Source organism: Ictalurus punctatus, chromosome 26 (genome assembly GCF_001660625.3).
Source record: "Ictalurus punctatus breed USDA103 chromosome 26, Coco_2.0, whole genome shotgun sequence".
Lineage (NCBI taxonomy): Eukaryota > Metazoa > Chordata > Actinopteri > Siluriformes > Ictaluridae > Ictalurus > Ictalurus punctatus.
In genome coordinates this window covers 1,345,286-1,362,792 of record NC_030441.2, presented here as the reverse complement: position 1 = coordinate 1,362,792, position 17,507 = coordinate 1,345,286, and the positions used below count along the sequence as shown (strand labels likewise).

General features: G+C 40.1%; 3 protein-coding genes across 9 annotated transcripts in view; all 3 read right to left on the bottom strand.

The window, feature by feature from the left end:
- Positions 1 to 17,507, bottom strand: part of LOC128629200 (interferon-induced protein 44-like) — a 55,548-nt gene that overhangs the window by 27,057 nt on the left and 10,984 nt on the right. The window contains exons 1-3 of one of the 4 annotated variants that reach the window (XM_053676211.1): positions 2,344 to 2,639; positions 2,115 to 2,193; positions 1,116 to 1,149 (exon numbers count right to left, since the gene is read on the bottom strand). In XM_053676211.1, coding sequence (XP_053532186.1) covers positions 1,116 to 1,136 — 21 coding nt within the window. In that variant the 5' untranslated portion in view covers positions 1,137 to 1,149; positions 2,115 to 2,193; positions 2,344 to 2,639. The other 3 variants (XM_053676209.1, XM_053676208.1, XM_053676210.1) reach the window with 3 other exon arrangements.
- LOC108262077 (interferon-induced protein 44) overlaps positions 2,898 to 17,507 on the bottom strand; it is a 168,791-nt gene continuing 154,181 nt past the window's right edge. The window contains exon 7 of one of the 2 annotated variants that reach the window (XR_008393531.1): positions 2,898 to 3,226. Coding sequence is in view for 1 of the 2 variants with exons in the window: in XM_053676201.1 (XP_053532176.1) it covers positions 3,203 to 3,226 (24 nt within the window). In the remaining variant the exon portion in view is untranslated. The remainder of the gene's footprint in view (positions 3,227 to 17,507) is intronic. The other variant, XM_053676201.1, reaches the window with a different exon arrangement.
- LOC124627608 (uncharacterized) overlaps positions 4,101 to 17,507 on the bottom strand; it is a 60,322-nt gene continuing 46,915 nt past the window's right edge. The window contains exons 1-6 of one of the 3 annotated variants that reach the window (XM_053676217.1): positions 17,157 to 17,304; positions 16,494 to 16,665; positions 12,646 to 12,839; positions 6,991 to 7,195; positions 6,204 to 6,780; positions 4,101 to 5,991 (exon numbers count right to left, since the gene is read on the bottom strand). In XM_053676217.1, coding sequence (XP_053532192.1) covers positions 5,630 to 5,991; positions 6,204 to 6,606 — 765 coding nt within the window. In that variant the 5' untranslated portion in view covers positions 6,607 to 6,780; positions 6,991 to 7,195; positions 12,646 to 12,839; positions 16,494 to 16,665; positions 17,157 to 17,304 and the 3' untranslated portion in view covers positions 4,101 to 5,629. Of the gene's footprint in view, positions 5,992 to 6,203; positions 6,781 to 6,990; positions 7,196 to 11,057; positions 11,125 to 12,645; positions 12,840 to 16,493; positions 16,666 to 17,156; positions 17,305 to 17,507 lie in introns of those variants that run through there. The other 2 variants (XM_053676218.1, XM_053676219.1) reach the window with 2 other exon arrangements.

Genomic DNA, 17,507 nt, shown 5'->3' with positions numbered 1-17,507 from the left:
ACAAGAACAAATAATAATTGGGCCCAATTTGGACATTTTCACTTAGGGGTGTACTCACTTTTGTTGCCAGCGGTTTAGACATTAATGGCAGTGTGTTGAGTTATTTTGAGGGGACGGCAAATTTACACTGTTACACAAGCTGTACACTCACTACTTTACATTGTAGCACAGTGTCATTTCCTCAGTGTTGTCACATGAAAAGATGCAATTAAATATTTTAAAATGTGAGGGGTGTACTCACTTTTGTGAGATACTGTATATAGCTGAATGAAAGTTGTGAGATTCTTGCCAAGAAATTGTATGGTAAAGATTTATGCCGTGTGTTTGCTCCTGTGCCACTCAAAATCCCCCGGGGCTATAAACTGGTCATGTCTGTCTTTGTGTGCTAAACTTATGCATCCATCATCCCAGTGATGAGATGCTTCTGAAATCTGTCTGTATGTTCATATATACTTACGTAAACGTATTTATTTTCAATTATCATCCGAGTGATGAGACGCCTATGTTAAATATTGTTATTTTGAACCAATAAACCGAAGCCTCATCGTGGGTGATTCGAATACACTTCAAATAATTGGCAACAACTCCTGCTTGACTCAAAGGCGAATTTTAATTTATTTTATTATTTTGTTCCTGCTCCACAAGACCGGCTTCCTAAACAGAAAGTTCTGAGCCCAGAGGTCCCGAACTCCACCTGATAAGGTAAGAAGGAGTACTCATTACTGAGCATAAGGTAAAGACCGTAAGGCAAGCATGTAAGTGGGATTATATAGCAAGTAAGAATCTCTTTTAGGGGGAATCTGAAATCCATCTTCATGATGGTTTGATCTATAATAAACTCTGGGCCTCCAAGGAATAAATTTATATTGAGATCACATGACATTTAAATTGCACACAGGTCAACTCCATTAAGCCAATTATGTAACTTCTGACATTAACTAATTTAAGGGTTTACACCAAGAAGGATGATGTACCGTATGCAATCACAACTTTTTTTTTCTGTAACTACACAGATTTTCCCTTCACTTCGGAATTCTGGCATATTTTGTGTAGATTCATTAAATATAAAGCCCGATTTAAGCTAAACAAAACACTCAAATAAATAAATTACTTACTTCCAGTCCACGTCTCTCCATGGTTTATCAAAGTCTGTAAATAAAAAGATCATTCAGAACTTCAAATGTTCTCCCTGTGTCTCAATGGGTTTCCTCCCATCTCCCAAAAACATCAAGTATGAAGTTCATGGAACAGAGAAAGATCATGTTCATCAACTCGTTATTAATGACCTGGTCAAGGTCGCAGTGGTTTATACTTCTAGCTAGACTTGTAGCCTATTTATATGTTTTTAGTTTGGGAAATCAAACCAACAAAATTCATTAGGAAATATTACAGGCAGAGCCAAACAAAACTTGTCAACTATAACATGTCAACAGCTCACTAATTTGGAAGCAACACGCTTCCTCGGTCATATCAGCTAGAAAGATTAACAAAAAGGTCCACAAGGCCTTGGTCTGGTTAAGACCATGTATGAAACCTAGTGAAGAACTGTACCGGTTAAGGAGTTTTTTTTTACTTTCATTGCTATCATTTGTAAATTAAAAATCCCTTCTTTCCCTGCAGTCCTGAAGATCTTTGCAAGTGTTTTCGAGTTTTTTGGTGATCCAGTGGTAGGATTCGGCCACATCTGGAATTTCTGCAGTGCTAAACTGATGGCGATACAGATATAGCGAGGCATCGCTATGCAACCCCTAGTGTTATGTTTTAGCAAGACTGCACACAAATATACAGTAAACCAGGGTGTCTCAAACGTCATCATACATAGGGGAAATGAACATTTTTAGCAAAATATCTTAGTTATAGGTTGTTCTTCTTCCTTGAGATAGACTTTAAGATCACCTGACAAAAGAATGCACTTATGGTGCCTGGAACAGGAAGGTTGCGTCTGTATATGCGAGTACAGCGGAAGAGACGACTCTGTGTGTGTTTACAAGACATCGATCATGTAGAGGATGTTTTGCAGATAAAGTTACACTTTGCTTAAAAGTGTTAATTATGGAGACTTTTAGAACATCCTGTAGAACAGCTGTTGAATGGTTCCAGTAAAGTGATCTGACCTTCTGGAGGCGTCGGTGTTGATTTCTTTCCACCCATTTTGTTCGATGTTCATCCTCTGAAGCTGATCTTCCTCACAGGCTAAAGTACATCAACACAATTTTAATAAATCCAGCATGGAGTAACTGATCATAAGGCTGATACCCAGTCTAACCTAAAACACGTCTTCTTAATCAAAGATCAAAGAGATTATTCTCCCTGCTAGAGCAAAAGTGGTCAAATGGTACTTACCAAGTCTGAGTATAACCGTTACACAAAATACGGAATCATTCTGTGCTTTCACTTTCACTTGGTAACCAGCCCTGACTCTCTCTCTCTCTCTCTCTCTCTCTCTCTCTCTCTCTCTCTCTCTCTCTCTCTAACTCCCCCTCTCGCACAAACACACACATATATACACACTTATTTTATTATTTTCCTGAAGTACTCTATTTCTCACACAATGCTGATTAAAGAGTCCATCTCCTTCAAATTCAGCAGTGCACAACTTTGAAGATTATCTGAAGAGTCATGGGCGTTGTCACAAAGCAACTTTACAGAGATCTGGCTTTGAACTTTACATTTAAATTCAAGTTTAAGTCGATTCCTTAGCGAGAAATTCCAGAGGAGAGTGGGGCAAGGAAAAACCTCCTGAGACGACATCAGCAAGAAACAATTGAGAGGAACCAGGCTCTCACATGATGTCCTTAATTTGGATTCTGACTAGCAATTTTTTTTTCATATTTACTAGATTAAATTAAACGATTAATTTTTACACTTATATTACAAGATAAAATGGCTAGATACAGTATTTGTCGGTTGTGATGAATAGTTCGATTAAGTTGAGTCAGCTTAATCTGAAGCTTGTGGGGATATTTTGGAAATATCTCTACAAGATTGTAATATACATACATAAACATTTTTTAATGCTATTGTTGTTGATTAATGTTGTCAGGTATATGTATATGCTTCAAAGATGTTTCCCACACTGACCAGCTGTTGTGCACATGTGCAAAAATAACTTTTCTTTGGACTTGCCTTTCCTTAACACGCCTGCTTTTGTAGATGGTCCTTATATCATTGCTAACTAATGAGCACGCTGAATCAACATCTGTCAGGACAACCTTTCGAGGGATACCTGCCAGATGGGGGGAAAAAGCGGAATAAGAGGAAGGGAAAAGGATTACATGTTATCATTTAAATCAAGCCTTGAGGTCTCTGTACTTTGCATACAGGTATAACTTGAAAACTGGTTAATGATGATCAACGTTTTGGATGAAACAGTTACCGCCCAAGGGGATTCGACATAAAAAAAAAACCCACTTACGTAATAAAGCAGGAAGTATTATATGACCAACCTTTTCCTTAATTTTCTTGCTGAAGTAGACTTTTCTCAAGCACTTGAGGGATACCGGTCATGCAGAGAGAATGATGTTTTTGTTTATCAGGGCCGAAATAACAATTGTGGTCCTCACCAACTTCTATAAACTTTCTATAAACCTGTACCTTCAGGTGACAAAAGAAAAGTATACAACAGATTTCAATGTGTAGTCATTTTCTCAACAAAAGCAGCCAACCTTCAACAAGCAGGTGGGGTGAAAATACACCCTATTACTCAGTAACATGTAGAAGCATGTTTATATTGAGGTAAACATTTTTTGTAGGAGTTTATCAGTCTCTTTTATCATTTTGGAGAAATTTTGGCCCACTCTTTTTTACACTCAAGCATAACCCAATACTCAACCGGGAAGTGAACGAACCAAAACAAAGTCATGTGACCACTTAGAAGCCGCGCCACAGTGCCCTGTAACATTTTTTGTAACAGATGTAAACAACAAACGAAATGAGATCAGAACTTTTTCTCACCTTCGTTGTGAAACTGCAACATATGAAAATCATTTGACATACAGAATTGTTTTAATCGAAAATAAGGAAAACAAATATATAACCCCAATTCCAAATAAAAAACTTGGGACACTGTGTAAAGTGTAAATAAAAACAGAATACAGCGATTTGCAAATCTCATAAACCCATATTTTATTCACAATAGAACATAGAAAATATATCAACTGTTTAAACTGAGCAAATGTACCATTTTAAGAAATAAAAAAGAAGGTAATTTTGAATTTGATGGCCACAACACGTCTCAAAAAAGTTGGGACGGGGCAACAAACGGCTGGAAAAGTAAGTGTTACTAAAAAAGAAACAGCTGGAGGTTAATTGGGATCAGGTCAGTGAGATGATTGGGTATAAAAAGAGGATCTTAGAGAGACAGAGTCTTTCAGATGAAAAGATGAAATATTGTGCTAATATTTGCTAAATATTGTGAAATATTTCAGCTAGCTAGCAATGTTCCTCGACTTTTAGCGTATTCCTTAACATATCAATCAGGGGTTTTTTTCCCTCCAAAATTTTGTCCTGTGTTCCCCTTTGAAAACGTCGTAGCTGGGTATCCAACTCAACATTAAAGCACAAAAATGGTGATTCCAATTATTATTGAAAAATGAATACACAAATGTCGATCGCCAGTGAAGGAAAGCCCAAACATAGTACACACATAGAAATACACACACACACACACACACACACACACACACACACACACACACACACACACACACACACACTCTGACACATTGCTAGCATTTCTTGACCTTAACAATGTTTAAATAGTTTGTTAGCATTTAATTGTGCTTATCTCTGGAAGCAGCATGAGAACAGTCCGTACGTCCTGGCTCCAAAACCTTCACCAAACGATGTTGATGTCGATGTTTCATGGATTTAACGTTTTAAACCCAAGACCTCTGCCTTCCAGTAGGTCCTTTTTAAAAAAAAAAAAAATCCTTGATAAGATCAGCTAATCAGTGTTTATTCGTTTATTCATTGAAGCGTGGCTTTAAACAGATCAGGCGCTCAGATGAAGACGATGCTGTGCTTTTCTGTTTACGATTTATTTTGTGCTTTTTTTTTCTTTTTCTTTTTTAATCCAGCATGGCATCCAACTGGTCAGCGAGGTCATCGAACATGCTTCCAATATCATCAAGAATGTTGACTGTGCTTTTAAAACACAAGGTGGGATTTGAAAATATTTATTCATTTTAATTAGTATCAACTAATAATTATTAATTGTAATATTTAATGATGAATTAAAAAATACTTGTCTTCGGTCATGATCCTTTCCTCTACAACCTCCAGTGCTGCAGCTAAGGAGGCACTGGTCTCGTCCAGCCTTAGCTGGTTTATTTCTTCTTCTCCATGAATTCTGCCTTCATCCGTTCCGCTGACATTTGGCGCCCTCTGTCGAATTTCATCTGCAGTTACAACACCATGTTCTGTTGTGCTTTCGATGTCTCCTTCGATCTGCATCTGTCTGGCCACACCCACTTTCCTCCGCCTCATCAGCACCTGCTCTGATCCCTCTGTCAGCTTTGTGACCTCGCTGGAAGTTCCCATCTCTTGCCCCTTAATCACTGCTATCTCTTTCCTTTGTCTCTTTTGCTCGTCATCCTCGTTGTGTTTTTCCACCTCTCGTGGCTCTGCCTCAAAAGGGCTGGGAATGTCCACTGACAGCCCTGCCATGGAAGATCTCGGGGGTTTGACTGGGGCAGATCCGCACCCAGGGGTAGAAGGAGTTTGGGGGGTTTGGGGGCTCTGAGCGGGAGATGTCAAAGGTCATGGGGACAAAGTGTGAGATTCTGCTGGTTTGGGGGGTCGGGGTTGATGGACTGAGTATAGGATGATCCACTTGCTCGGGGAGAATGGTAGAGGAGTGTGGGTGTGTGTTTAGGTCACTGGGTGGGGTAAGTGTGTGTGTTGGTAAGGGCTTCATTTTGATTGGTTTAGGAAGTGTAGGAGGAGGGCTTGGCTTTGGAGACACAGGCGGTGGAACTCTTTTGCCCTCCACTAAAGAATCAAAATCATCAGAGAAAAAATTATGAATATATACACAAGGTATATAATCTAATTCGAAAGAATCATAAACCCGACAAAATATTTTAAAGACTAGGAATGAAAAAAATTCACATAATGAGACGTAATTTCTGCTCTTTCAGCATGTCCTTAAGGCTGGTTTAGCAATTTCTCAGACATTATTATCCATGTTAATTTAGCAATACCTGTGCTGTGTTGGTTCTCCGGTCCTGGAAGTGGGACTCTCCTGGTTGGGGTGGGAGGCTCAGGCTTCCTGAGGCCCAAAGATGGTTTGGGGGAAACTGGAGGCTTCAGCGCTCGCCGGAAATCCTCGCTCATATCACTTTCCCGATATACATGTTCCACCTCTGATACAGGTCTTACACGAATAGCGGCATCTGTCGCATCATCCCTCTGAGTGGGTGCTATTACTTTTGGCCGTCGTCTCACAGTGCTGGTCTCGTTGAGCTGGACCCTCTCGCTGCTCGAGTCGTGAGGTGTGCGGGGCCTCCTCAAGGTTGCCGTGGCATCCACACGTGACCACTCTTCTTGAGTGAGCATGGAGCGGGGGCGGGGCTCTGGGGTTGGTCTCTCAGGGAGTGTTTCCATTGGTTCATCAGTAATTCGCAGAGATTTGGTAACTTCGCCTTGTTCTGTGCCCTCTTGCTGTGCAATGGGGATCTCGTAGTCAGTTAAGGGGCCGCTGATGGTGTGATGGCGACTCTGGATCTCTTCGTCTGAACTCAGAGAGTCATGGTTTCATCTGAGGATGTCCGGGCTCGCCTGGAGAACAGGGCAAATACTTACTCATTATCCCTATAAACCATATGTTAACAAAAAGATGAGGGAATGCGTCAGGAACTTAAACATTAAAACAAACCTAAACCGACCAGTGTGCCTCCTATTCATATTTTTCTTCATTCTGAATAACGTTTTCATATTCATTACATATAATGGATATGCTGTTGTTTGATTTCATAAAAACAGTATTACCTGTAAGTAATTCCTGCTAGCTCCTTTGGCTCTGCCTCCTAATGTGGACATTTCTAGCATGGCAGCGATGTCTCGAACACTTCCTCCTAAAACCCCTGATTCAGAAGCAGGACCACAGTCGCTATGGCGGCGTTCTCGGTACGTCACGCTTAGAAACAAATCACAAGGCTCATCTTGGTTGATCCCGCCCTATACATACGTAAGGCTGGTGAAAAAAAAAGTAAATGATTAATAATGAATTTCCGTACACATCCAACCAATAATTTCCACATTATTTAACAGGAATTTAAGTGTCGTGTACTTAATTACCATAATTCTGAACACAAGTTGTTAAGTTGGCAATCATTTTAAAATGACGTTGCTCCAGTTAGATTTTCTCCAGTAGAATACAGCCTTTTAAACCAGGAGAAATGACTAACTTGAAGTTGTAGAACAATAGTAACTAAAATCCGGTGTAGTTTACAATACAAATCTCATACCTACGATCTCTGCAGGATTTATGGACACAAAAGCACTGAATGAAATGAGCAATATAGACAAAAAAGAAACACTCTGCGTCTACTACTTTTATCTCTCTCATAGAACTATCCACAGTCCAAAGGCTGCTAATTCTGCTCAAAGAGCAAATTGACTACAATGGAGCTAGAAGGCTATAAGTGTGAATGACAAATGATTTAAAAAAAAAAAAGTATCAATACATGAAATTCGATTACACAATGTAGTTGACGTTTACACGAATAAGCAGAAATGTAATCATGATTTTCTTTCCTATATAATATCACACCTTCTGAATCTGCATGTGAGTGTTTATTTTAAATTGAGACACAATACCTAGGGAATCGGTCATCAATTTCTTCTGAAGACATCTGTGGAAGAATAACCTTAACATAAGCTTCATTTCTTAACTGAAAGTGAACTTAATCATAGATATAATCTAAATAGGTGATTTGCTTTTATTTTGCTTACTCCGGCACTGCCTGACCTTTGAACTTTTAATATGTTTGATTTTCTTTTCAACTAGTGTGCCGGTGGAGCGCATGGTGAAAATCCATGTTCCTACATTCATATGTTATGTCAGATGCCAGACTCCCCTAGGAGAGTCTGAATATGAATATGAACATGAACATGAAACAAGACAGATCCAAATAAACAATAAAGTTCCAATGAACAGTAAAGCTACACGTTCTCCTCCTCTAACTTGTTCAGTACTTGTAATACAGATTAAATACGTGTGAGCAGATGATGTAAACTATGGATCTGGACCAATGTTATTTGGGAACAAAGAGAAAGCTGAATTTTCTCAACATAAATGTTGTGTGTAGTTTGTTATCAGATTGTCTAGATGTACATCACACATCTGCTGTAATGATGGCTGGAAACTAGGACTTAATGGCATATACTGTAGAAAGGTCATATAGAACATAGAGAAATCTCATTGGGAATTAAGTCACCTTTCACATTGCCATTTATTCCGATCACAACCAGACAGTTATATTGTTTCTGAGTTTAGTCTTTGTTTAGACTTTGTTAATGCTGAAGAAGCAAAAGTCTAAGGAACCCTTAACCTTCAGACTAATGATTTGCAATGTCTGAACACAATGCTTCAAAAGAAACATGTATAACGAACTTAAAAAGGTAGAAATGGGTTCTATGAATTAGTTAATGGACTCTCTCTCTCTCTCTCTCTCTCTCTCTCTCTCTCTTTATATCGCTATTACAGTAGTGCTTAAACAGATACATAACAGACAAATATACATAGACAGTTTTATTTTGTACACGCATACCAACTTAATCTTCACCTATCATCATTCCCTGTTAACTAAATCTGTCACCTCCTAATAAAACAGTTTAAGTCACTAACCAAAGTAAGTATGCAAACTGACGCCATGATAAAAGAACAAAAAAAACAATGAACGTTTCTTAAAGAAATTCCTAAAATCCTCTGACCAAGTATATGGCTGTGCCATCTGTCTATTAAATAAATGCCAGTCCTTCAGGCTGAAAAAGAAGCGTTGAAATATTCTGCAGTACTTTGGCACTGTGACTCAAAAAGTAGTTTTTCATCTGACATCTGAAAGCTAACTACTGTCCCAACTGCCCCTAACTAGTGTCCCAACTGCCCCTAACTACCGTTCCAATTGCCGTACAATACTGATAATGCTCTTACACTTAAGAGGGCTGAATGCCAGACCTAGTTAAATAATATTATTTGGTTTTTTCATTATAATATCTTATATTAGATCAAATATATTCTTATATATCTCATATTACTTTTTGCCTTTTCTTATACATTGACATGGGAGAAGACGTGTCAGTGGGCAATGCTGGTGTGAAGGTAAGTCTGCACAAGGACATGTCTTTATAACTGTAAGTGACTAGTCAACTTAATCCTTCACATGGAGGGTGTGTACATTTGTCGCTCTACATTAATGGTGGGGATCCTTATAGACAGTGGAACAGAAATGTACTCAGTGTGTCTCCACCCATTTATTTCACATTGGACTACAAACATTTTTCTTTTTTAGCATTATGTACAAAACACCTGTTTCTTTTAAAACATCTTTAAATGTTTTTTCTACCTCCTAAATAAACCTTCGGACTTAAGACACGATCTGTGGAGTTGTTGACGCCCTGCTCAGGGATAAACAACAACGTCTTTACAATATCTCCATGAGTAAATTATCAAACTAACATCTTGGGTTTTTTTTTTCTTGGAGCAGAAGTCAGGTCCTCTCTCATTTCAACAGGTCCTCGTGTTGGTGAATACACAACATTCCTCTAGGGGTATTAGGATTTCTCGGAGCAGACATCGTAACAGATAGTTGCAGAGTTTCTACTGTGTTTTAACTACAACGTTTTAACCATTATTTAAGCACTGAGATGCACGACTCTCTCCTTAATTCGTTAACATAAACACATTTGTAAGCATTCTAGTCAGCAAAACCCCCAGAAATCACACGTCTCTCTCACACACAGACAGACAACTGCCAGGAAAGATCACACATTCAGATCAAACAGTGTTACCAGAGGTCATAAATTTACACGACTTGACTGTCAGCCAGTGGGGACATGGGATGTCAAAGCATAGACAAAAGCTTATGTATTTAGCAACAGTTCTGTGTATGTATCCTCGCTGGCGAACCATGTTCCGAAAACAAGTTTATAGTCGAAACAAAATGCACGATTCACGATTCAAAAAGCGCGCGGTCTCACTACGCCTCTTGGCTTCGGGCTCATTCCACTAGGGTGGTCGCCTCCGTGAAGGCTTTGTCCAAAGGGGTATCCTTACAGGATGTGTGTGCTGCTGCAGAGTGGTCTACGCCACACACATTCATTTGTTATTACAGCCTGGATATTCATTCCACCCCGGGCTCGTGTCTTGCAGTGACCCTCGGGCTTGGGTCTTTTTGAATAGGCCGTACCCTCAGTACGACGGACTGGGTATTCCTGTTCCCATAGTGTTATGCTAAACGCAACGTCGAAGTTCCCTTTGAAAGGGAAGGTCTGGGTAACCCGGTTCCCTGAGAATGGAACGAGACGTTGCGTAGCTTTGTCATACCAGGGCAGGCCTTTGAATTGCGTCTTCGCTTCAGATAATAGAGGCTGATGGCGCGGTTCAGAGGTGCCATATTTATATCACGCGATGCGCTTAATTACCACGTCACTTGATCATGGCAGGCCTATAAATAGGCATGATTTTACACAAGCTTCAGATGGGCGTTCCCATAGTGTTATGCTAAACGCAACATCGAAGTTCCCTTTGAAAGGGAACACCATTTTAGCTGTGAAAAATTTGTGGACTGAACTGAAACTGTGTCTAAGCAAGGAGGACCACAACCCTGACTGAGTTAGAAGAATGGGTAAAAAATATGGCAGAGTACAGTATTATGAGGGGCTTGTGGACAACTACCCCAAGTCGATAATCATCAACAATCAAAGAAAATCAGATTATGTCAAACTGATACAGTAAGTGAGCAGAAATTGACAGTTTTATCAAAATCTAACAGGTTTTATACACGTTAACATATTGATCATCATCTAATAAATATTATAAGACTAAGACTCACATGGAGGCGATGGAGGTGGTGAAGGTGTTCGAGGTTGTGGAGGTCTTTGAGGCTGGTTGAATCTTCCAGCAATTTTTTTTTATAAATAAATAAAATAATGAAAAAATTATATATATATATATATATATATATATATATATATATATATATATATATATATATATATATATATATATATATATATACGAAAAGCAAGGCACCATTTCAAACCACAGACCAAAGAACTTGGCTAACATCATAATTCTGCTGATTTTCAAATCTGATTTATAAACAGCTGATCTGCTGGACTGAAGGACTGAGGACTGAGACTGAAATGTGAGACATCCTGGTCAGAGTCTTACATTTACGGTGTATTAACTCTGAAAGGGAGTGAAATCTTTGTCTTATTCTTACTGTAACTAAAGTAACATAACATAATCGAATATATTCCATAAAGACAGAATATTACATTACTCTTATTTTAGCGATGCATATGTAGGGGAGCCTACAAAGTCTATTCGGTAAAGACTTTTATTTTGATATTGCGATGACGTGTACACCACCATTTTGTGCGAGGAGAGGCGGGTGAGAGGGAATTAGAGCAGCGGCGGGAGTTGAGCTGAGGAGTGAACTTCGGGAATATTACAGCGGTAAAAAAAAAGTTCAGTTTAGACCCGTGACGTGTTCCAGAGACACATTACGTTGTTTCTAAAAATCCGTTTGTCTTTAACGAGTCTGTTCTAGAAGGCGATGAAACGGGTTTTCCTTCGTGTGTGTGTGTGGAGCGGGGAAATAGGCCGGTTAGCGCTTACAGAGTTATTATCCGGTGGAGTCGAATACTCCCGTGTTTTCTTTATGTTTCACATAAAGTTTTGTTTTGTTTCACATAAAGTTTTGTTTTGGTTGTTCAAACGAACTCAAAACGTAACGGATGCCGTTACTTATGATGTGAGAAGAGTTGGCTGACTTATCGGATAGTGTTGTGTATTGTCCGTCTTCTCCACTGGATCTCCGTTAGCCGGGATTGCGGCCTCGCTGGATCAAGCTACAGTCTTCAGCGTGGGCACAATCGCTAAGTCATTGGGTCATTGGGTCATTGGGTGGAGAGACATTACTCTGCCTTCTGCTGGACATTCAGCGCCTCATCCAAGTTATAAGAGTGCTGATGGACATTATGCTTCCCATCTTCAACTGAACACTGGTAAGCAAGTGTCGTGTTTTCTTCCTAAGGGATAAAGACCAAACTATACTGATCTTGTTATCTATACACACACTTCAGGTGGCTGCCGTGCTACAGAACAAATCCTGAAGCTCACCTCATCTTGAGCATCACTGTGTTGCAACACGATGGATACCAACATACAACCACAAGCTGTACAGAGACTAAAAGCACTGGGTCAGGGGACTAGGATCCTGTTGCTCACTCAATCTTCCTTAGTTAAGTTTTGAATAATTCCCCTACAAGGTGGTTGTACATAGCCTTCCACCACACATACTTGGTACCCTTCTCCATTTAGGAAGAACTGTAATCCTAATGTGTTTTTAATGCTTTGTAAAGCACTCTGTGTTGCACTAATGCCACTGAGGTGTTTGGGATCCGAGTCCTTACTCAGATTTTTCACCAGAGGTCAGAGATGTCTTTTTTTTTTTTCTCAGTGCGTCACAGGCGACGCTCACGATCTGATCCAGTGCTTTGAGAATCAGAGCATCCATGTCATCGTCTGTGTCCATCTCCTCATGGTAGTTTTTAACAGGGAAGATGTGGTTCACTGGAATACCCAGCAGATTCCTGCACGTCTCCATCTACAAAAATACAAACATATAATGACTGTTGCTGAAGGCCAGTGAGGGCTTTCTATGATTATTTCACTTTTTTTCTGTGATCAGTTCTTGGCTAGTAGCCCTGGGAGGACTGTCGGACTGGGAGGATGAAATGTCAGGACATCGGATTTAACAAAACCCTGTTTATTTCTACGCTGTCTACAGCAACATGATAAAGAAAACTGGTCCCGAGGCCCCAAAATATATGAATTCATTGTAACACAAACGCCAACAAAAAAGTCTCTCTCTTCTTATTTTGCTACTCTGTAAGTTGTTACTATAGAAATAGTGAAGAATTAGAATGACTCTCATTAATGTAAACCTGTGGTTTATCTTGTGTCTGGAACTACTGTCAGAGTTCCTGTTATAAAAGATTGGTTAATACCGTCTGACCATTCGAGCATTCAGTACCACTGTGGTGTAAATAATATTAACATTAAATTGTAGATACTGGATTGTTGCCAGTGGAACATCTCATAGCGGATTTCCATCCATCCATCCATCCATCTTCTACCGCTTACTCCTTTTCAGGGTCGCAGGGGAACCTGGAGCATATCCCAGGGAGCATCAGGCACAAGGCGGGGTACACCCGGGACAGGGTGCCAGTCCATCGCAGGGCACAATCATATACACATTCACACACCCATTCATACACTACGGACACTGTAGACAAGCCAATCAGCCTACCATGCATGTCTTTGGTCTGGGGGAGGAAACCGGAGTACCCGGAGGAAACCCCCACAGCACGGGGAGAACATGCAAGCTCCACACGCACAGGGCCCCGGCTCATAGCAGATGTTTCAATTGTAAATACATTGTTTTATTATATAAAAATATATTTGTAGAATTTGTGCTGGTGACATGTAAAAAAAAAAAAAAAAAAACAACAACCAATTTTTCTTTGTTCCCTCAGTGATGAGTAGCAACCAGCTCCACCTGTGACTGTACTGAAAGGCTTGAAGGGCTTATTACATGCTAAACGGCGTCAAGCAGGGTTGTGTCCTGGGGCCAACCCTGTTCAGCCTCATGTTCTCCGCAATGCTGACTGACACCTTTGGAGACGGTGATGCTGGGATCGGCATCAAGTACCGCACAGATGGTAATCTGTACAACCTCAGGTTGCTCCAAGTGAAAACCAAGGTTTCGACAGACATCATCAGGAACTTCCTCTTTGCTGATGACCGTGCCCTTAACAATAGCACAGAAACGGACATGCAACGCAGCGTTAACAGGTTTTCTAGTGTCTGCACAAACTTCCTTCTCACCATCAACACCAAGAAGACTGAGGTCATTCATCAGCCAGCCCAGGGAAGCCCTATACAGAGTCCAACATCACTGTCAATGGTCAGAGACTGAAAACAGTGACCAAGTTCACCTCGGCAGCACGTTGTCACAAAATGCCACAATAGATGACGAAGTTAACGTCCGCATTGCGAGAGCCAGCTCAGCTTTCGGGAGATTGTATGCCAAGGTTTGGAACCGAAGAGGCATCACCATCCAGACCGAGCTGAAAGTGTACAGGGCAGTTGTGCTCCCCACACTGCTGTATGCATGTGAAACGTGGACAGTGTGCCAACGTCATGCCAGGAAACTGAACCATTTTCACACCACCAGTCTCAGGAAAATCCTTGGCATCAAGTGGCAGAACAAAGTCCCAGACACTGTGGTTCTCAATCAAGCAGGCCTCCTAAGCATCTTCACCATCTTGATGATGACCCAGCTACGCTGGGCAGGACGTGTGATACGCATGACAGACCAACGTCTACCAAAGAGACTCCTCTATGGCAAGCTCCAGCAAGGTCAGCGTTGCCAAGAAGGCTAAAAGAAACGCTTCAAAGATACCCTTAAAGCCTCACTGAAAGCGTTTAACATCAATCCTGCCTCCTGGGAACAGACTGCATTGGATCGTGACACCTGGCACTCCACCATCCACAAGGGCTCTTTGCTGTGTGAGATAAATTGGAAAGCTGCAGCCGAACGAAAGAGGCAAGCCAGAAAAACCCGTGCCAGCAACCTTCCCGGAGACGTCCACCCCATCCCCTGTCCCACCTGCCTTAGGACTTTACGTGCAGAGATTGGCCTGACCAGCCATCTACGCATGCTTCATCTCTGATGACAAAATGGTCTTCGTCGCCACGATGGACAACTAAGAAGAACTAGGAAGTTCTCCTTGTTGAGTGCTGTATTGAGGCTAAGCCGGTAATTTTGTAAACACTCTCGAGTTTATCTCTCAGGTTTCCCGTCTCTCTGAAGCTTTCTCGCTGTGTCAGATCAAACCTCTTGGACCTTGTCCCTTGGGGTTCCTCTGGTTTTCTCCAGTTCCTTGCTTTAAAAAAAAAAAACTTGTTTACTTATTTCCTTTGTAAGTCAGTCTTCTCTGACCTTTTTATTTTCCAGTTTACTCCTCGTGAGCATGGTCCATGGTCGGTTTGTGTAGGGTTGGTAGTTCACTGCGCTGCATGTAGGTCTCTCCATCCTCCAGCCTCAGGTTCAAGTCCAGTGTGGCGTAACCCTTTGTTTCCCCCTCTTTGGAGTTGTTCCTTAAGTTTATTTCTCGAGGCCTAGCCCTAATTACTGAGAGAGTAGTTAGTCAGTGTTGGTAGTTAATGAAAGAGGATTCGTTCTTTGGGTGTTCTAGTCCTGCATATTTATGTATGAACTATGAAACAGTATTGTACATTACTCGTGTTTGTGTTATTTGTATCTGTCAAAACATGTTTAGTGTAATGGTATAAATCTTAAAAAACAAGTAGGACCAAACGTCATTATAATTATTAATTTAATGGAATATAAAAAGTCCAGAGTGCAGTAGGAACATGACAGCGACAGAAACACAAACCAGTTATGATTATAGTAGAAGAAATTAGCTTTACTTTAATAATGTACTTTAGACACAATTTCATGTTTTTTCACTGTCCTAAATACTCTGCACTGGTGTAGGGGTGGAAAAGAACAAAAAATAGCGCCTTCACTCAGATTTCTCACTAGGGTTTTGGTCTTCCAGAGCATCGTTGGTGAGATTCACGATCTGATCGAGCGCCTTGAGGATCAGAACATCCATGTCATTGTTTGAACTTGAGTTCATGCATGGCCAGGAAGTGTAGTTCTTGTCGGCCATGTTTGTAGTTGGCACTGCATTCTGGGAACTGCAGTTGCGAGTTCACCACAATGTGACACTAATATACACCATTTAATTACACAATAACCTTTTCTCTGATCTTGCTGGTGTAGACCTTTCTTAGGTCCTCTTTAACCAGTTTGCAGGCTTCGTCCTCTTTTTTTCCAAGATGATTACGTGAGGCAAATCTGTACAATAGGATGAATACCTGCAGTGTTTAATTCTTATCATAGTCATTTATCACTGATTACAATTTTTATTAATTAAAGTTTTATCAATTAGATGCATTCTGTGTTGTGGAACATCCATGATAGCAGTTATCTTCTGTTATCGCTTCTGCTCTCGCAGCTATAAACAGTTTCTCTTACGAGTCTCTCTCTTTATTTTCTCCCCTGATGTTAATAAGATAAAAGTCACAGCTTGTCATGTTCCTGAGAAACCACTAATCATAATCTCCTCTGTCCTGAAGATCAGAAAACTGTTGCAGCTTTACCTCTGACTATAATAACAGGACTTACTATACTCTGAAGCCTTCTCACGGATCTCTTTCATCTTTTCAATAAGCTTTTGTTCCATGAGTGACACTGTGCTTGCAGCTATACCATTGACCAGGCAGAAGGGTTTATCAGAAGTTTTGGGGTTTTTGTTGTATTTGGAGTCATTCTCAGACGTGGGAGTAACAGGGTTAAACTGCAAATTGGTGAAAGAATAAATATTACAGATGTTTTACTGTGCAAAAATCAGTGTAGGTTACTACAGAACTACAGCTGTACTATAAAGACTGACTACATGAACAGTATTATAAAGTCATATATATTAACATTTTATATCGTAACGATGCTAAAAATAACTGTTTTGTCACATATTGTGAGAGAAAATGTTCCCCTCACTTTATATCCTTCCTCAAGAAACAACTTTAAGGCTGTGATGATGTCCTGTACATGTGTGCCTTGACTATCATCAGTATTAATGTTTATTTTATGCTGTGCTCCAAGTTTTTTTCGAGTCACATCACGTACTCGTGCATTACACATTCTCACTCCTAGATTAACTCCCATAATTGGGAAAATAAATTCATTAATAACTAGGCTAAATCAGGAGTAAATAATAAACAGTATCAGTATGTACTATTAAGGTTAGCATATCATCATCTGATTAAATATTATAAGACTAAGTTTCACCTGGAGGCGGTGATGGAGATGGTGGAGGAGAAATATATGGAGGAATTTTAGTCTCAGGCCCTCCCATTTTATTCAGTTCAATGAATCCAGTTGAACAATGCTGATGGGAAAAGTAGATTTTGACTGTTAGTTCCAGTAAAAAAAAAAAAAAAAGCTATAAATAATAATAATATATTACAGATGCACCGATACTGAATTTCTCAGCCGATACCGATAAGCGATTATTCAGAGTGATATCGGCCGATACCCATAGTTCTGCCATCTGTTCCTTCTTTTAAATTGATAATAATTAATTTAAAAGAATTCTGAAGGAATTGCAAATAAAAACCTTATTCTGTCCATTTCAGCAAG